The sequence below is a fragment of the Gymnoscopelus braueri genome (genome assembly GCF_963280865.1).
Source record: "Gymnoscopelus braueri genome assembly, chromosome: 22".
Classification (NCBI taxonomy): domain Eukaryota; kingdom Metazoa; phylum Chordata; class Actinopteri; order Myctophiformes; family Myctophidae; genus Gymnoscopelus; species Gymnoscopelus braueri.
The window spans coordinates 16,570,797-16,591,780 of record NC_137624.1 but is presented as its reverse complement, the minus strand read 5'-3'; the positions used below and the strand labels follow the sequence as shown (position 1 = coordinate 16,591,780).

The following is a 20,984-nucleotide window of genomic DNA, read 5'->3' as shown; positions in this document are numbered from 1 at the left end:
CGTTACTATACGTCCTCTTCCCCAAGACCCACAAGCGGCTAGGATTCAGGCTAAGAAGGTGCAGGGGTTGAAGCACATGCCAGATAGTGACCAGTGATGAGCTGTGGATTTTTGAACTAGGGGGGCTATATTTTCTGACGTCACGTGCACGCGCACGTGCACGCATGTGCACATAGCCAATCAGCTCAGTGCTAGTTGAAATACTGTATTCAACATGTGATTTTTTATGTAATTATATCTTATTATTTAGTTGCATTGTTAATTTGTTGTTTTTATTTTTGTTTCAATTAATTAATTTATTTATTTTCCTTTTAGTTTTATATAAAAGCCCTTTACATAGACTCACCCACACATAAGTACTTAAAATAATCAGACAACTTGACTTTGTCTTGTCTCAGAGAACTGGGTCCTCTTCTAGGCGATCCCCTTCACACTCTGCAGTGCAGACTGTTGTCTCTCATTGTGAGAGGAATGTAACACATTCAATTCAAGTCCATGGCTTTTCTCGAGTAGCCTAATGTTATGCAAAGCAGCCAGGTAGACGCTATTGAGAACGGCTCGCCGCTGACGGCACGAACCTTGAGAGGCTATTGTTTAAACTTTAAGGTGTTAAAGACCGCAGCTGACGGTGCGTGCTTGCGAGTGCATGTGGAGCTCCCAGCCCCCCAGCCCCCATAGCGCCAGAACTAAGGGGTCGCCGACCCCCTGAGCACCCCCTACAGCTCATCCCTGAGTGACATGTGGTACAACTTTCTAGATTGTTTTGTTGCCTTACACAAAGGTGGCAGCTGATAGCAGGTTGACAGATCCAGTTCCAGTGAGAGGAAGCAGTCATGAATGTCATGCAGGATATCGTCGCTGTCAGGTGGAAACCATGTATGTACCAAGAGAACTGACTACTGTTCTCAGCCAGTACCAGTGGTGGAAAGTAACTAAGTACATTTACTTAAGTACTGTACTTAAGTACAATTTTGAGGTATTTGTACTTTACTTGACCACACTTAACCACTTTCACTAAAAAGAAAAAAGACCATTTCTGCTATTTCCGCTACTTTTGCGTGCTGTAGTAGGGGATTAATGTAAGAAAATGCATGAAAAGTTGAAATATGGAGAATGGAGATACAAGGTTTTCGTCCCGACAGCAACGACATGATCCGCAGACTCGCAGGCTGCAGAGGCCAACTCGTCAGCCAAGGGTTCAGCCGTGTAATGTCCTGCCTCCACTTAAAGTATTAAGGAGTTGGAGCATGGCAGTGATTAATTCAGATATGTCTTTCCTCTTACCCATTTCACTGACATTCAAACTGTGAATCAGGTAATTTTTAATTCTCTCTGTGTAGCTTATATACCGTGTGTTGTGAAATTCACTAATTTTTTTTGATGAATTCATAATCTGACTCCAGGCTATGGGATACATGTCTACAAGGCTGTGCAGTATAAATAGCAAATTGGGCGCAAGTTGTCTGTTTGCCGTATGGGATCTACACTATGGCAATTCCCTCCCCCCTTCAGCTGAAGGCATGCAACTTTTGCCTCGCAGTTGATAATCCAAGTATCGAAAAAAAAAAATTCCAGCGAATGTCTTAGTTACTCCAACTATTGCTGTGGTGAAGTATAGTGTTGGTCTCATAGACCCCTTAACAGACAAAGTCACACTGGTTGGAAGCGTCATACTGGTTGGAAGCGTCATACTGGTTGCAAATGAAACCCATTCTGTCAGGTCTCGCTAGGACGCGCCTCACTAGCCAACACACATGAGGGGGTTGGGGTGCGAAACAACAGGTTGAGAATTGATTGCATGAAGCAATCACCTGTGCATCCCGTCTCAATGTTAGTAAATAAATAATTGGTCTATTGGTCAGGTTCATAAGAATCACTACGTCTGTCTCTTCCCACAGTTATGTTAACTAAAACTAAGACTAAAACTAAAAGGGAAAGACATAATTTTGTTAACTGAAACAAAAATGTAAACTAAAGTATAAAAGAAAAACGGAAAGGAAAACTAAATTCAAATTAAAATGAACAATGCAAAACTAACTAAAGCTAAATAAAACTGCAGGTCCAGGTAGCTCAGTTAGTAGAGCACCCGCCTTTGGACCACAAGGTTGTGGGTTGTGGGCACCGCCAACTCAGTGCATGAGTAGCACGGCTTGAGCATTTAAGTCGTCCAGTATAAGTACTGGGAGCTGATGGTACTGTAGGTGTTGCTCTCCACCTCATCGATCCATCTCCCACGGGTCTAGCGCATTGAAAAGGGGATAGACACCCACATTAGGTTAAAAAAAAGCGTAGTTTTAGTTTACCCCCCTCAATTTCCACTGTGGTCACTATACCTGGTGGACTGATTGGTTTCATAAAGCAATGACGCAGTAAGATGGCAGCAATGCAACATAGTGGATGCCAGGTGCTGTATAACTCCACCAAAGAAGAAGAAAAGGAACATGCTTTGATGTGATTGTGCAGTATACAGGCAAATGACTTTCTGAAAACAGCTAAAGCTGTAGGCAGAAATCAACACAGTCCTATATGACTGACTTGACTTCCCCGTAGTGAACAAAAAATAAATGTGTTGTGATGAAGAGTGATGGTGACATTTGTGGGATGCAGCTAAAATGGAAAGAAATCCCACTACTCTGAAAGTTCACCTGAGAAGCTCTCACAGAGAAGAACGCGAAAAGTCCCAGTCAAGGAAAGAGACTGCGAACAGTCAGACAGATTGTGGGTCGAGCATGGTTCATGGAATATGGGACCTTTAATAAACAATAACACATTTTGTAAATCATATTTGATGTCGTGCATTCTTTCATCCTACCTTTTTTTAGCCTATATAAATCAACGTTTTTCTCTTAATACATAGGAGCTTTTTATAACGACAGCTGTTCAACAGAGAGACTGAGCAAAATGTCATTCCTTACATTCCTCTCCTATCACCTCATTGGTCCTGCTCCGATCAGATCAGTTGAGCTGATTGACAGAGTCCCTTTAAAAGGGCTCCTCCTCCTTCCTTGTCTCACTCATGCTGTCTGTTCAGGTCACCCACCACCTCCCCGACACCGCCCAAGCAGCAGGCATCACCAGGTCAGCCCTATCTACGGGGGGCGGGCTCCTGAAGAGCCCCCTGCCTTCAGCAGGCAGGATCTGATCAGGACGGATCTGATCTGATTCTTCTCCTGCGATGGGGCCCGTGCCAAACATATCAAATATAATTGTATTACTATTCATAAACATACTACTGCATTCAAGTCATTATCATCTGTATTTATCAATACATATAATTGCATTCATCTTATGGTGTGAAGTCTCTCTTAAGTTGAACTGAAACTTCATATCAATAGAAAGTGGGGAATGTGATACTCTACTACCATAAAGACATAACAAAGAAAAGTAACCCACATGAGGGCATTCAGCAATGTTCAAAATAAGGAACCATGAACATCATTCAGGGCTCAGACTTCTTTGCAGTAATAACAGAACATCTTTCAGACACTATTGAATATAAAGTATTTTGCATTTTGCTGCTATCAGACCTCATCCAGAAACAACATCGCAATCAGTCTACCCTCCAGTGGTGCATTTTCTATAGGCCCATCTGTCTTCAAGTTTCATATCTGTCTTTCTCTATTGCTGAGCGATGTTTGTCTTCATTTGTCTTCAACGCTTTACAATTGTTTCAACAAAGAGCCATAGATACATGTAATCTGCTTATCATTATTACATATGATGATGTCCCATCTGCTGCCAGTATCCACATTTATTACTGAATAACTGTTTCTGTATAACAATATTCTTCATTTATAAGTAAAAGCAAGACATACAGTAGATATGGCCTTCCTGTCCAAGTTGTAGTTGGTGAACAAAGCTGCACCAACATTGCAATGTGGCCTTCAGTCCACAAATTAATCAATATGTTTGTGCAATTTCATGGTCTGTTCTCAGCTACCAGTTACAGTTACAGTTTTGTGACATGCCCGTCGTGGCATGAGCTGTGATTGGTCTACTTTGGTGGGGACGCACCGGCAAACCCTGATCCAGGTGACACCTTAAAAGAATTACAAATAGTAACAGCTTCAACATTCATGGCCAAGATATTACTGTGTGTATCTTATGTCATAGAACTTACTGTATGTATACCACAGACCATATTTTCTGTATAAATCGAAAACCATACACTGGAGAAAAAAAAACACTGGCTTAACCATTGTTCAAACTGTAATAATTTGACACAGGCAACCTAGGCGGGTCACCTAGGGTGCCATCTGCAAGGGGGATGCCGGTTGGATCATGAGAAGAGCCAGAATGGCCAGAAAAGCCACTGGACTCCAGTGCAGGAAAGCTTTTTTAGTAGTGTGTGTACTAGCAACATTCAAGCCTCTCACACGCAACAGATTAACTGACACCAATTCAATCAATGTGGACAGACATATAATGAGTTAAAAAAGAAAATATGTTTTGGAGATTTTGTTTAAATTTTATGTGGTTTGGAAGAAGAGTCTGAATAAGTTCAAATTAAATAAACCATTAACTAGCCTCGCCGCAAGGCCTTCAACTAAGGCAGGGCCAATTTAAAATGATATCTCCTAATTTCCAGCCACACTTGCTGTCAATGACCTTCCCCATATCAGAGGAGAAGGGGAGGAACATCCTTTGGCCTTGGATTAAGTGAACAAGCCAAGCAACAGGCAATATCCATTTTTAATGTTACAAATCATAATTCATTAATGATACGTTGTAACACTAATAATTTAATAGGACTAGCTTAGTCTTTCCATAACCGTATGTTATGGAATGACAATACAACTCCTTGAATCTTGCTTAGGCAATAAACAGGGTAAATTAACCCCATAGGTAAAATGCTAGCCCTAACCTACTAAAATGCAAGGCAATTTTTATTTTGCACACAATTTATTTGAAAAGCAGTACAAACGCTACGTATCAGCTGTTAAAATTGCTATTATTCTATTATTACAGTGATTATGGCATTCAGATTGGATACATTGTACAGCAACATCAAAGGCTATCATAATGATGCAAATAGAGGCAAATGTATAATAGTTCAAATTACCATAATCATTGAAAGTGGGAGGACCAAAAGCCCCAATTCAGAGAACCTGAAGTTGTGTAGCTAGCATACAGTAGTTGGTGCATCCACAACTATAATTTATTCCAGTGGTATAATCATTTAAATGACCCCCACTTTGGTATGCATTAGGCAATGAACCCCCAATACAGTACATGTCCTTTTGGTTCCATTTATACTCTGATCAGTTATAGACCTGAAAGGGTCCATTTGGAACCCCTTCAAGGAATCCTGGGGGTCCCTGGACCCCACTTTGAGAATCACTGATTTATACTTAAAAGTACGACGGAGTACGGTGCCAAAAAAAAACAGATCTAAGCGTGAAGAGTTGTGAGCTTGTAGGTCGGCTATTTTTGGCACGCAACAGCATCCAACGAGTAAGTGTAAATTAAGCTTAATTGATGTCTAGGCCTATTCAGCGAATGGGATGATTCTTATTGAATGCTTTCAGCTTTTGTCAAACATAGACATGATGATTGCCATCCTCCTGCCATTCCTTATGGTGATTTTCTTTACAGGCAGTGGGCGTAGGTTTGTACTGTAAGTGGACAGTGTTCTAGCCCAGGCAGTAAATGGTATTTAATATAAGTTAGATTTCCCCAGACATATCAGTAGGTGGGAATTCTTGATCCTCTGACTATGCAAGACTAGACAAGCCATAACCAGCCTCTGACCTGTGGGTATACAGGTGGAACATTGAAGTTTGCAATATTCTCAAAAGAGTTAAGGTACAGTACACGTATGTGTAGCTTCAGTGTCAAGGTTTTGCACGGTAATTATAACAAGTTGAACTGTAAGTATTGGGGTGAAATGATGAGAGAAAATGAATCTAATCTTAGTTTGATTAGTTAGTGTGTGGAACTAATCAAATTCAATTTATGTGCATTAAGTATCATGTAATAAGCATTTATCATAATGTTGTACTTTATTGCCGATTATTTCACCATCATTTTATGATCTTAGTCAAAGTGATTCATCAAATACTGTAATCTGAAAAATAATCATCAAGTGAATTGCTAGTGAAAATAATTGTTAGTTGCATCCATAATTATAATGGCAGTAATTGTAATCAGAGGATGTGCATCCGTCTGGCTGCATGGTGCCCCCTCTCTTCTTCCATCACCATAGAATAAGCAGCCACAACACTCCAACAAGTGAGAAGCCCTGTCACTGAATTATGCGCTTTGTACACAGACTACATATCAAACTAAATACCCTATATATACACTACATGACAGCTCTTCAGTTCAACTCACCTGTGTGTGTGTGTGTGTGTGTGTGTGTGTGTGTGTGTGTGTGTGTGTGTGTGTGTGTGTGTGTGTGTGTGTGTGTGTGTGTGTGTGTGTGTGTGTGTGTGTGTGTGTGTGTGTGTGCGCCCCTTATGTCTAAACCTCACTGCATGGATGTATATAAATATATATACCTTGTTTGTTTTTTCTTTTACCCCTTGCACCCGGTGCCCACCCCCCTTCTTTTTTTCTTTCTCTTTCTGAAAACAACACAAAACCATGGAGCTTGCACAAAAACGAATTTCACCCATTGTTTTACACCTGTAAGGTTTACCAATGATGTGACAATAAAGATGATTCTGATTCTGATTCTGATAGAGATAAGAGAGAGAGAGAGAGAGAGAGAGAGAGAGAGAGAGAGAGAGAGAGAGAGAGAGAGAGAACTGAATAATAACTCATTTTCACTGTAATGCCAAAAATAGCCTAATTGTTTGTAGATTGGCTTAATACCCAACACAGTGAAATCTGGAGAGTTGTTTTAACTCTAAAACTGTAGGTTCAATTTAACCCTCCCCGTGCAGGTGCCCAACTGGTGGTGAGGTGTGGAGGCATGTTGAGGAAGCACAGCCTACTGTATATAGGGATGCCTGGCAGCTTAACTGTCTGAAGGGGTTTTCATATGGGCCATGCCCATAGCTTGAATGTAAATCTCACTGTAACTGTACTATTCAATCCCTAAACTAGCTACTGATTGTCTGAAAGTACCATATAGTTGTGAGTGATTATAGCCTACTATAAAGGAAAAATTATAATACATATCATTACAAGAGATAATATAATTTGACTGAGCAGAGTGGGCAATTCATCCTTATTAGTGCATGCATTTGCCTGAGACTGAGGGGGCAACAGGGCCACACAGTTAAACATTTTAGATTCAGGCAATTTAAGTCTATATGCTGTGGTATGTTTTTAACTCTATATGGTGTCCACTGTCCACTGAAATTCAAGAATAGCCTAGACAGAGAATCTACAACTATCTGCAGCATTCCTCCTGTAGGTGTTTTTAACATTTCTAAAGGGAACGGGAACCGTCTTGAGGGTTGTTGTTTTGTTTTGCACATGCAAATAGGCCTATACGAAATAGGAAAGCATCATTTAAGCAGTTTTCCGTTTGGAAAGAAAGATCCTGAACAGTTTTTTTAAAAAATCAGGATGCAGCCTATTCTATTTAAGGCATGAGTGGGAATCAAAGAGTCGGGAATCGAGCAAATAAGTGTGCTGTAAAAAAAAAAGTCGTTCTCCCCGCTATTCACCCAGTTAGGCTATAAGAGGGGTTCCCAAACGTTTTAGCTCAGGACCCAAAAGAGAAATTATAGGCGTTTGCCACCCAAACTAGTGAAAATAGCAGATCTGCACGCTTGTAGATCTGCTATTTTCATTACATACTGATTTTATTGTATTTTTTTCATGGACTTTCTCCATAAAATCATAGATTTTTTCCCCCTTTTTGGGGGGGGGAATCTTTTGAAATATTTACCGGCGACCAATACAAATGTGTCTGCGACCCGCAAATGGGTCCCAACCCAGCACTGGGCTATACGGTGGACTTGTGCCAAAAAAATCAACCTATTTTGTGCAGCAAAGCGCAGACCACAAACTGCGCTCCTGTATGACTGATGGTGATAATTTTGTCAAATTACCTGACTCAGTAGTCAGTATAATACGCTCCCGTGGACCGGTGGCCATCGTTTATGTAATATAAAGTCCATCCACTTACCCATGTCGGCTCATCGGTCCGTTCCCCCGGGTTTTTCCGTGGCGCAATCCGCTGCACAGAGATGCACGACTCTGTTCTCCAGCAATACGCACCGTTAACCGTTAATGATCAGTGCGCGTCGCTTAGACAAACACGAAGGCTGACTCACCTGCCTTCATACTCCTAATTTAACATTTCAACCACCGATGACGGAAAAAATCCCATGTCCCTGACATTCGAATTTGTGCCCATGGTTCCAGACACAACAAAAAAAACTTTGTAGATGTCTAAATGTCATAGCAATAGATAGGGCTATATATAATCCTATTGACAAGTTTGAAGTAAAAATGCCTGGAAAGGATTATTATCCGACCGAAAACATTCACGGGGAGAAGAGCAGCTGCGCGGAAATGATCCCCATTACTCTCATGTCAAAGTTAACAGAAAGCTATCTTGATTAGTAATAGTTGATCTTAGTGACTGACGCGAGGACGGTCATTCTATGCGCAAACATCCAGAGAGGAGAGGAGAGGAGAGTACATGCAGTGCTGCGATCTATCTTGGATAGGCAGGCTTGCCGCCGGACCAAGCTGGCACTGTGACGGCTTGTGTGCATTTGTGAGCAGGTTGCGTGTGCGCGCACAAATTCGTGGGGGGGAACTTGCGTGTGTGTGTGTGTTGGAGAGAGAGGGAGGGAGAGAGAGAGAGAGAGAGAGAGAGAGAGAGAGAGAGAGAGAGAGAGAGAGAGAGAGAGAGAGAGATTATGAATATGAGGTGAAAGAAGATGTAGAAATGTAAAATACAGAATATTCGATGAATTGAATACACAGGACCCCTTTCTGTGCTTTTTTTTGCAAACTGTTAATAAAGTATTCAATCAATTAATCAGAGATGACAGTACAGTTGCTAACAACAGCTGCTGCCAGCCATAACTGGTTATGATTAGATTTCCCTTTTTGTTGTTTATCCAAGCCTATAAGCACGCAGCCTTATGTTGTACCCTTTGAAAACCCAATGGCAGGTTCTCCTTTTGTGATGTTTTCCACTTTCATGGTTACATTTAGCAGGTGGGGTTTTCTTTAGCAGGAGATGCAGAGGGCTATGCAGTGATCATGATGACACAACTCTAGTGGGTACCTAGCATGATCTCATGTTGCATAATTAGGCCTGCTGTGGATTTTGAGGTCTAATTCCAGGTTGCATCCGTAGCTAGAGCGACGGCATGCTGCCTGACAAGCCTTTCAGGGCGAAATGTTCGGATCTATCCTGTGGTGAGACAGGCAGGATCATTTTCAAGCTGTTTCACTGATTATTAGGACACATGTCAGACATGATCCACAGTACACAGAGAAAAAAAGGTCATGAAGAGCTTCACTTTTTTCTGGCATGTTACGTGACATGATAGAAGCTGACTAGATGTGTAGTATCCAAGCCCCTGTGGTGTTTCTTCCTAATTGCATTTCATAAGCAGCTGTCTGATGATAATTAAATGTAAAATACATTGTAAATGCCTTGGAGAAAAGCGTTATATAAATACAGTCCATTCCAGTCAGTGTGAGCATGCATGTGTTACAGTCCCCCACGTTCCATTTGGGCCAATGCGGAGCGGTTCAAATTAAGAGCAAGGGGCCTCATGTGGCAAACGTCACTGTGCTTTCTATCTGTCAGGGCCTTTACTGTCTTTACTTCTTTTTTAAGAATTCAGAAATGCCTTATTATCATGTATGAGATTAACATACAAGGAATATTATTTATGGCATCCCTGCAGAGACACAAGATAAAGTGGCACAGTTAACAAGGGACTACCATTGCCTTGCATGTATGTCTCACATGATGATGTTGGCAATAACAGATATTGCAGAACATACATGTATTGTTACATAAGACTATACTAAACTAGAAAATGTGCTCCTCGGAGCACAGGTCTCCGCCATGGCCAGGTAGATGTCAATCTTAGCCAATCAGGATGAAATATGAAAAATTGGATAGGTCCGTCTTGATGACATGACTATAGAGATGAGGTGCTCCGATTTGCGTGATGTTTGGACAAAATCTGTAGGAGTAATAATGAGTTTTGCAAAAATCGGCCTCCTGGTGGCGCTTTAACAGGCCGATGTGAAAACTTTGGGTCAGAGGTTCTGCTCTGGCCTCCAGGGAGTGTGCACGTACAGTTACGCCGATCGCGCTATAACGGTGCCGGAGATTAGCTGTACACAGACGGACGGACGGACACACGGACGGACAGACAGGGGGCAAAAGCAAAACATAGTCTCGGCATTGGCAACTCTTAGATGCATTTTGTGCAGTGTGTATTTCATGGAGAAGGTTTACAGTTCTTTGCAGACGTTCTTGTCATAATTCAGCCACAGCCCATATTTTGTTTTTTAAATATTTGATTTATTTCCCCTGTGCAGTATTTAATCAAGTTTCATTTCAAGTTGCGATACAGCTCAGCAATTCAGCTTACTATAGCCATATAGTATGGATGACTCATATTCAGGTATAGAATGACAAAGTGAAGAAAAATAAATGAGACATGTCAGGAATTAGTACTCATTTCTGACAACACAACATTGAAATAAAAGTGGGCAGGGCAAGACAAGAAACTACCTCTGTTTCAGTGTTGCTATTAGGCTCTTACACAATAGTATTGACAACAAAGCTAAAACCAGAAGTCACCAAATTATAGATAATTAAACTGTGTTTCTTTCACTCTGTGTCCAGCGCCAATTGATTCGCAATTAATTAATCTTATCAAAAAGCTTTTACAACCCATGCAGTCTTTCAACTATGCCTACTGCACTTCAAAACAATATGGACCTCCCACAGGATAGGATACTTTAAAGTCCTCTCACAAAGAACCTAATTGAAACTCTTTCCCTTTAAACTCTTAAAGCTCATTCGTGTGATCTGTAATTGGAATGGCAGGTGGTAAGAACAGAGTATAATGGAACAAGAAAGACACAGTCAAATCCTCAGCGATAATGTATCCACGTGTAACTCAAGTTAAATTGAGTCAAATTAACATTCAGGATTGCACAATGTACAAAGATGCTCAGACATGCTGAGTAATAATTTAGCATTCAACACAACAGTTCATGCCCAGCTCAATACAAAGCTCAGAGACCTATATAGGCCTGTGCAACTGGATACAGGACTTCCTGACAAGCCGCCGCCAAGTGATGAGAATGGGCAGCATCACATCAGACCCTCTGACCCTCAATACAGGAGCCCCTCAGGGCTGCGTGCTGAGTCCTCTCCTCAACTCCCTGTATACACTCGACTGCATAGCCACCCACAGCTCCAACCTCATCATCAAGTATGGTGATGACATGACAGTGGTGGTGGTGTAACTTAATGGGTTTCATTTGCATAATTTATTTGAAAGCTTCTAAAAAGTATATCATTATGTATAGTTAAAAACAGAGTTAAAACTAGAAAATGTGCTCCTCGGAGCACAAGTCTCCGCCAGCAGACCCGTGCTATTTTAATCAAATGAAATCACTTACCCTATCTTTAACCATAGTTCTCTAGGAATGTTCTGATTCTTACTTTGCTGTGTCATGTTGTCAGCATTTGTGGCTCGTCTTCGTTTTTTGTCATTTAGGGATTCTTTGTCTCTGTTTAGTGTTCTTTCTCTCTGTTTCTTAGCTTTGGCCTTCTGCGCCTTTGCTTCTTCATCAGGTTTCAGATGATGATTTGCTGCTTCTTCAGTTTGCGTGATGGGAGTTAGTTTCATTGTGTGATCTCAGCCTCTCCTCCTCGTCTAAGCTATTTATATATTTATATTACATATTGTGATGTCACGTGAAACTGACCAATGTTAGGTGTTCTCAGAGGGACACACACACGCACGGACGGGTAATTTGTACTTGAAGGTACTGTTCCAATCAAGACTGATTGATCCTGTCTTACCTCACTTAAATGGCTTATTGAAGTGACACACCTATTTATAGGATTTTATTTCGTCATGCGTCCCTCTAGCCAATCAAAAGCATTGGTGTCAACATATTGTCATGTGTCACGTGGAGCTTGACCAATGTTAGCTTGGCTGGGGGGGGGGGGGGACACACAGCGGGACGAAGCGAAAACATACTCTCCGCCTCCGGCGGAGACAATAATTGATTTAATTTAATACAGTCTATTGATATTGATTTCATTTGTATCATATTGATTGATATTGATTTGACATACATTTTCTATTGTATTGCCTAACAAAGGGTTAACTTAAGAAACTGCATGTACTATAAGGCTTTGCGGCTAAAACAGGATGTAAGAAAATCCCAGGATTCTATTGCCGTTATTCAGTGTAATGTTGAGCTTACCAGAGAGCACACGTGAATGCCAAGTGATGCCAAGAGATCGTTTCTGTATTTTTGTATGCCAGCTTTTTTTCCTATAAAAATCAAACCTTCATTTTCATATTCAAGTCATTTAGAACGCAGCTAATCTACAAGTGGGCCTGAGTGTCAATGGCAATGAGTCGGCCTACAGGGACGAGGTCAGATCACTGAGACTTTGGTGTCAGGAGAACAACCAGGCTCTTCACTAGGTTTGGGATTCGGAACCGAAGGAACCGGAGGAACCGGATCCAACAGTGTGGAACCGGAATCGGTTCCATCACATTTGGAGCTGTTTCCGGAACCGCTTTTTATCACACTGTCAGAGCGGCTATGGGGACTTCACGTCTGCTATACAATTTCAAGGACCACCATAACTCTAGCCTCGTTCCCAGCCTTACTCATCTGCAAAGAGAAAAGCCTGGTCACGACGTAAAGCAGAGTGTGTCTGTAGAGGCGGGACTTCCGTCGTAAGTAGCTCCCCCGGAAACAATCTTTTTCGACCAATCACAACACTCGTTTCATTCTCGGAGAATGTAAACAGATTTGTAAAGCGTCAACGTCATTTCCTTGGGCGATACTTCCGTTTAGACACTCAAGCGGCTAGGTCTTGCCCAGCGTGCCATAAATCTGAGCGTGTGCAAATGGAACCAAATGGCCTTATGCACACTCTCAGAGTTACAGACCTGTAAGGGTTCATTTGCAACCCCTCGTAAGAATCGTTAAAGGGAACCATTAAGGAATCGGGCCGTAAAGAGGGAATCGTTAGGGAACCGGAATGGTTATAATCCTAAAAGGATCTTAACGCCAGAAAGACCCAGGATCGCTGAATGCGGACTACAGATGGTCTGTGATATCAAGTTCCTGGGCATAGTCGAGGACCACAAACAGGCCACGTACTTCGTCAAAAAGTCTCAAGAGTCTCAGCTGTGTATTACCTCCGTCGCATGAAAAATCCAGTGCGAGTCCCTGCATACTGAGGTCATTCTACAAAAGAATCACCATCGAGAGAGCAGCATCACCACGTGGTATGGGAGCTGCACCGTCCTTGACCGGAACACACTGCAGATGGTGGAGTAGACGGCCCAGCGCATTGTCAGACGTGAGCTTCCCTCCCTCAAGGGAATATACCATTTATTTTAGCAGTTTTTGGAACTATAAAAGCGAATCGGTGTCATAATCATAAACTGTTTTAGGGAAAGCTACAATGTAATTTTGCTGGCAAATTCCTTCTGTGGATAAGGAAATCCTGAAATGAGTTTCAACTTGGCATGAGGCTTAGTTGATAATGGACAGAATTTCCATTTTTGGGTCAACTACACTTTTAAAGGGCAGAGAGTAGTCAATTATGTCTTGTGTTTTTTTCTTTTTCTATTAAAGTTGAAAGGGAGACAACGTAGCAGAGGCACAGTAGAAGGTCAATGACAGAATTCAGGCCTTGGCACACAGTGCTGTGTGGTTCTTAAAGTAATATATAGGCCTAAGCAGACCATGCACAGTGGGCATTCAAAACAAAACAATTATTTAGCAAACTCTTTTCAATTCACAGAGGACAATTTATTTTAATAGGACTGAAAATGAGTCATAGCGCAAGTGTTAAAAACTAGCGTAGACTTAGCATTAACAGTTTTAGTTCAAGAATAAATCTGGCCATGAGCCACTCTTGAGCAAGAGCCAAGTTTATTTCAACTAGTGCAGAAAACCTCACTGTCACATCCAATGATGCCAAACAGGGGTGAAAAGTGAATATTTAAGACAACTAGTCCATACCCGTGGGGGGATATGCGCCCCCCCCCCCCCCCGCACGCGTGCCGTCGCGTCGCGAACCCCCTCCCTGTGTACAAATTCAGATCAACTGCTCCAGCCACCGAGGAGAACCGGGCAGAACCAATTTTGGCCTCACCACTACACCAGTACACCACCACTACAGAGGTTTGTCAAATTATAGGAGGATTTCAAAGACCCTGGGCTGAAAGGGGACACATTGTCTTCTTTGAATAGACTATCATCTTATAAAAACGCAATTGACACAAGGAATTGACACTCTCACTTCTACTAATTATAGGAAAATTTAAATCACAGGGTTCACATGACAGAAGAACCTTAGTGCCCCTTATCCACTCGTTTCCTCTTTTGAGTCCCTTTATTACCCACTCAGTAATCGCATATTCAATTTTTCCCACTCGAGAACTTCGTTCGTACCCCCTTTCCTCCCCTTCGTGTGCTTATGGATTGTCTTCGTTCGTTTGTAAATATGCTAAAAAGTGATTTAGGAAATTTGGAAATAACAAAAAAAAAATCGTGTTTTTAAAAAAAAATGATAAAGAGCCTTCTTTAGGGGAACATGCACAGACATTTCGTAGTAACTTTTTTTACCCTCACATACATTTGTAGTCGTGTTTTTATTATTCAGATGGTTTTGTATGCTATTATGCCACCCAGGCTTTGTAATACATCCTCCATGTTACAGAAAACAGCGAGGTGTACTTCATGTGTTTTACCATTTATTCTAATCACTGATTTGAGCATATTCACAGCTTTGGAAGTTGAGGGACCTCATTTGAAATTAGGATGGTGAGTTTGATGTGTCTCTCGTTTAGCCCCTTCTGGAGAGAACTTTTGGGGGAAGTTTTCTTTAGAGAGGGGGGTGTTACGGCCAGCCGTTTTTGTATTCATTATTATATATTTGTATTTGGTTTATTTTGGTATAATTATGATGCTTTGGAATATTGTGGTATTTGTGGCTTGTGTTATATTGTTAATGTTTTCCCTTCTGTATCCCTTAAGGTGGAGAATGGTGTGAATGCTGTGCAGATGGGTGTGGTGCTGGTGTGAGTGTGAAGTGGCTGATTGTATGGAGGCTGTGCTACAGATTGACAGGTCCAGCCTCTGGCCCTGTCCCCTGCTCTCGTTCGACATCCCTGTCCACGCCCTAGCCATGGTTGGCTGTGATCTGGAGTCCTCACCTACTGTATAAAGCCTCACTCTGCCCTAGCAGCAGGGGGGACTGGCAGCTTAACAGCAGCAGAGACTCAAACCCTCTTGTCCTCCAGCCTTTTGTAACCTTTTTGTTTAGTTTGTTAGTTTTGCCATTCGTTAACTTCGAGTCCTTCAGTTGTGTTTATATTTTGAATTCATTCTTTGTCAATACTTACTCACTGTAGGGGTGTTAGGTAAGTTTGTTTGGTATATCCAGATCCTTGTTTGTTTCCGTTTTTATTTAGTTAGATAAGTTTAGAAATTGGGTATTTTCTTTTGGTTAAGATTTAGGTTAGGGGTAATGTTTCTTTATTAGTTAGTCCTTTTTACTATATTGTAAACCGGCACCCTGAATTCATTTTGCACTTAAAAAAGACAACAAGAGTTAAAGTCTGTGCTCAAAAAAAGAAAAGAAAAGCAATTTATTTTTGAAAGAGCTGTTGTCCTCCATTATTATGTTGCCTTCCCTACCCTAGACAGGGGGTCGTAACAGAGTCGAACAGCTCAGTGGATGGCCGTGGTGATCCTGGCTTGGGAGTGTGTGCATGGATACAGCCACAGTTTTCACAAGCTTCCTTGGTGTCCCATATGCCCCGAGTCAAACGCCTTGCGGAAAACAAAATGAAGGTTATCGCTGCGGGAAAGTTTGTGATTTTGACCCCCTCTATGATTCGCCACAGTGCAATGATTTGCTCTACAGCAGACGTCTGTGTTGTTCTCAGGAGAGGACCGAGAACTGGATGGATCCTGTTGAAAGTCTTCTTCACCAAAGGAGAACTCGGACGCAAACAAACTTTTCCTCCAGTAGTGGCTGGTACTCAATTAAAAGTTGAGAGAGGGGGGGATTCGACACAAATAGATAAAGTCCGATCTCTAATATGGGCCAGGGGGGAAAGAAACAGTAGTGATATAAGCGCTACGTTTACTTTGATACCCTGATAACATTTTGTTTATCTTAATGTTTAATGCTAGCGTGATAGCTTTGTCATCTACATTTGGTCAAATTGTTCTAATATTTATGGACAGAAACGTATCCCGTTTTTGTTTTAGTTCATATTTTGTGTGTAGATGAATTTTATTGGCTATGGCTATTAATGGTATAGCTGAGAATGTTGTTTCAACAAATGTACCCAGTATATTTTACTAAGTTCAAAACCTTGATTCATTCATTATGAATCCATTAATCTAAGCCTACTTCCAGTACCCTGCAGTCCAACCTCCCCCCGAAGCATCAAGATCAGTTTCTTCTCTGCAACTGTGGAGTCCGTTCTCCTCTACGGCTGTGAATGCTCGACATCAACCAGGACGAGCAAATTACCAACAAGCGTCTGTACGGGGCACTACCAAAGTGTATCAGAAAAGATAGCAGTCGGGAGGATGAGACTAGCCGGCCACTGCCACCGGCACCGAGAATTCCTGGTCAAAAAGCTCGTACTGTGGGAACCAACACACGTGGATGTACTAAGGAAAGATGCTGGTGCAGAAAGCACAAAGGAGCTGACCAGATGTATGGAGAACGGAGATGACTGGAGACTCCGATGGAGGGCTCGTCTGAGGACGACGAAGAGAGACTCTGCAGTCAAGGCAAATAAAGGCCCTATTAGAGATACCCTGGTACAGTCTATGTCGGATCTCCGGATTTTGGAACTGGGAACAATATTGAGGGTGCTCCATTGGCCTGGATCGTCCATACGCATTATGAGGTAAAGCATGAGGTTTATAATGTTGACATAATTGCAGGACCTCTAGAACAACCCTGTCTTCTCCACAGCTCTTTCCACACTTCAGCAACATCTTCGCCTTGTCTCCCCCTGTCTGTCTGGCTGTCTGTCTGTCTGTCTTCCTGCATGCCTGCCTGCCTGCCTGTCATTCTGTCTGTCTGTCTGTCTAATCAGCGCATTTTTGGATGCTGTCAGTATGGCCAAGGATTTATCTTCTTGCATTTTTTAAGATTTTATATTAGTTTAAAATATTTTACTTTTATTTTTAAATGGAAATCAATGGGTCTACATAGATACATAGATACGTAATATAGATCATTGATATCATTGACTGGCCACATTAAGTCTGAGATGCACATGAGAGCCCCAACGTCTTGTTTTAGTTTTTTTAGTTTTTGAGTTTTGTTTTTGAATTTAGATTTTATATTTGATTTTGCTTCAATTTTATAATGGCAGTCAATGGCTGTCAAATCAGGCTGAAACCTTACGCAGTCATACATCATGGATATAGACTTGCCAAATGAAGCCTGAGATCCACATAAGCCACGCCGTTATTAGACAACACGTTGTTTATTATTTATTGAATTATTATAGACGAGACTGGATCCCCAGACTCTGCCCAGATGCCCCAATACTGACACTGCAGTGTGTGTTGAAAGTGAAACCCTGCGAGGATCACCTCAACTGTACTGTACCTAGCTAGCTGAGTATTTATATTATTATATATAATAGTATTTAAAATGTTGTTTGCTTCAGTTTTCAGCTATTCAGGGCTTCAAGCTTATGCTCTGCTGCCTACTGCTGCCGATGCCACTTGAAGCGCTGGATGTCCATTTTGTCCATGAGGGGGCCACAGAGAGGCCCAGCCCCAGGTCCATGGCCTTGTCTGTGGAGGATCACATGACAGACGTTATGGGACTTCTGCTGGCTGAGGATATGGAAGACATCAGAGAGATGGAGCTGCGGGCAGAGCTGGTCCTAGAGCCTCTACTGGATGTGGATGCAGAAGGAAGGGGCAGTTTGGCCTGGAGAAAGTACATCTGCAGTGCCAACTTAAGATCTGGGTATTCATCCGTAACTTCCAGCAGCAAGTTGTTGACTGTCTTATTGAAGTCTCTCAGCTCCCCCAGGCTAATGTCTTGTTCTGTAAACGTCTCCTCTGTGGTCGTACTGGATGAGCGGATCTCTTTGATCAGCCTGGAGCACTGTTTTGTGACCCTGACCAGTTTCTCATTCTGAGAGGCCAGCCCTTTTCTCAGGTGAACAATTTGTGCCTCTGTCTGCTCTATCTGTTCATTCTGCACATAAACGTTGTTTTGCAGAAGACTGCCAGGATTGCCCATGTGCTGTATGACTTCCTGCAGCTCTTTGATGTGTCTTTTCTTGTGTTTGACTTTCTCATTAGCAACTCTCTCTTGCTCCTCCAACTTCAGCTTGTTCAGGTTTTCTGCCCTACACTCAGTGACACTGGTGAAAGTTTTGCGGTACCTGGAGTTACAGCTGTGTGCGAGGTGCAATAAGTTCTCGAATGCTCTTATCTCCATTTCCTTCTTGTGGATTTCCCTGTCCAGGCTGTCTCCTTTTCGCTTGAGCTCCTCTCTCTCCTGGGCAGCCATCATGATATAGTAAGCCTCTGACATCACCTCTCCTTCAGGAGTGTACATAGAATAAGCTAGGATCTCGTAGCGTTTCCTTATCAAGTCAATCTTAGACTGTGTCTCGTTCACCTTCATGCAGACTATCTGCCTCTCCTGGTCGTTAGTCTTGACCTGCTTGCTGAGCATCTCCCTGCGCTCCCTGATCTCCTTCTCTCTCTCCCTCATGAGCATTCTCATCTTCTGCCTCCTCGTCTCCTGAGACAGCACTTCGTCTTCGTTTTCGTAGAGCAGGGCCCTCAGCTGCTTGATTTGCAAACTTATGATTTTGTGATCCACCATGATGTCCTGTTTCTTACATGTGATGCTCCCAACCTCCTCTTCTCTTTTTCCAATGAAATGTCGGAGCTCCTCTATCGTAGTGTTGAGATCTCTCGTCCCTGCTGCTGCCTTCTCTAATACTTTCCTCATGCGGAGGATGCCGGTCTCCAGTTGTCCAAGCTCAGGCTTCAGCATGTTGGCTGTTTTGTTACTCTTGTTGACAGCATCATCCAGCACCATTGTCTTCTTCACCAAAATCAACTCCTCCTTGCCCTTGTCGTCTTTCCGCTGAGCCAGTTTCCCCTGCAGCTGCTGGATCTGAAAGTCCTGCTTGTAGATGACGGTGTCCTGCTGGAGGAGATCCTGGTCCAGTTTGCCGAGATCGCTGTCCAGGCCCAAAAGTGCAGCCCTGCTCGCTATCAGCAGGGCAACCAGGTCTTTCTCCTTCATCCTTAGATTCTGCAGGTCCTCACGAGCGCAGGCCAGCGCCTCCACCTGGCGTCCTATCTGGACCTCCAACTCATACATGGCCTCCTCTTCATCTTTGGAGAGCTGCTCCATCTGGGCAGCCAGCTCTTCCATGCTGAGGACCGTTTCCCTTATCATCATCATTTTCTCCCCCAATGCAACATTGTGGAGCTTGGCCTCCTTCAGCTTGCTGGTTTTGTCCTGGATGCTTTTCTTTTCACTAGTTATCTGCAACCTCATAGACTCCACGTCTGTGGCAGTTTTGCTCACTGAGGGCTTGAGAGTCTCCAATGTGACTTTCACACTGGCACATTTGTTCTCTTGCTCGTGGTATTGTTGTTCCAATTGTTCCATCTGATAGTTGGCCATAACTATCTTCCTCTGAACTTTGTTGCTGTCCTCTATCTCGTTCTTCAGAAACGTCTTCTTCTCTTCAACTGTATGGCTCCTCACCCTAATCTGTTGGTTGATTTGGGCAAGTTGCAGTGAACACTGCTGCATCTCATTATCTCGCTTCCTCATATGTGCAATGGTGTTTTCCCACTCACAGATTAGTTCCTGCCTCTCTAGGTGAGCCTGTCGGAAATGCTCTGCAGCGTTGTCGAAACTGAATTGTGCTGATATCGTCTCAGTCACTGCATTGTCCAGCATTTTATGCTTTTTATTAGCTTCCAGTGACTTATTCTCTATAGCTGTTGTGAGAAACCTGATCCTGCTCTCATCTTGCTGGGCGTACTTGATGATGGCCATGGTGTCCTCATGTTTGCGTGCCGAGTCGTCCAGCCAGGCCTCCAGGGTCTCCTGGTCCCAGTTCAGCTGGTTACGGAGCTTCTCTAGTTTCTGGTTAGACTTGAAGATGTCATTCTCTTCCGAGTTTTTCTTCTCCCTAAAGAAATTCAACTCAATCTGTAGCTGTCCGATCTCCTGACGCAGGTGACCCGCCTCTCTTTCTGCAAGGGCTCTGACGTGCTTGTCTGAATCTGCCCCTCTCTGTCGAGCCACGCGGAGAGCCTGAGTTTGTGACAGCGCTTGATTCAAGTTTTTCAAGTGTTCAGACATGGCTTGTATTTTGTCCTTCCATCCTCCAAGTTTGTAGTCCAACTGTATCCTCAACCTTTCCTTCCTTTGAATCTCATCTTCCAAAGCTTTGTTTTCAGCATTTAAAATGGGTAGGGCAAAGCCATCAGCCCAGCCTACTTCAGTACGAACTGTGTTCAACATCTTCCTACACCACTGAAATACATTCACACAATTACCCTCACTCTCTCTTTCTCCTCACTCACTTTCTTTTTCTCCCTCTCTCTCATTGGCTCACTCCCTCCCTCGCTCTGTCACTCAATCACTTTCAATGTATCAATATATCTCAATGTCTGTCTTTTCAACCCACACTCGGTCAGACATCACACACAGCACAAACTGTTGCTGAACAATGCCCATTTGCGCAGGCAAGTCCTGAATTTGTATTGTATAGTAGCTTGAGTTTCACACAATCTTCCCT

General features: G+C 42.7%; 2 protein-coding genes across 2 annotated transcripts in view; both read right to left on the bottom strand.

Annotated features, from left to right (window-relative positions):
- lrrtm4l1 (leucine rich repeat transmembrane neuronal 4 like 1) overlaps positions 1-8,087 on the bottom strand; it is a gene marked incomplete at both ends in the record, with an annotated part of 90,527 nt that extends 82,440 nt beyond the window's left edge. The window contains one exon of the mRNA XM_080420216.1: positions 8,084-8,087. Within this exon, the coding sequence (XP_080276342.1) occupies positions 8,084-8,087 (4 nt within the window). The remainder of the gene's footprint in view (positions 1-8,083) is intronic.
- A 9,911-nt stretch (positions 8,088-17,998) lies between these two features.
- Positions 17,999-20,707, bottom strand: LOC308078872 (coiled-coil domain-containing protein 39-like; the record flags this gene model as incomplete). The annotated part of the gene is made up of 1 exon (XM_080420215.1): positions 17,999-20,707. One exon carries the CDS (start codon positions 20,705-20,707, stop codon positions 17,999-18,001), a length of 2,709 nt encoding a protein of 902 aa, XP_080276341.1.
- Positions 20,708-20,984: the final 277 nt, after the last annotated feature.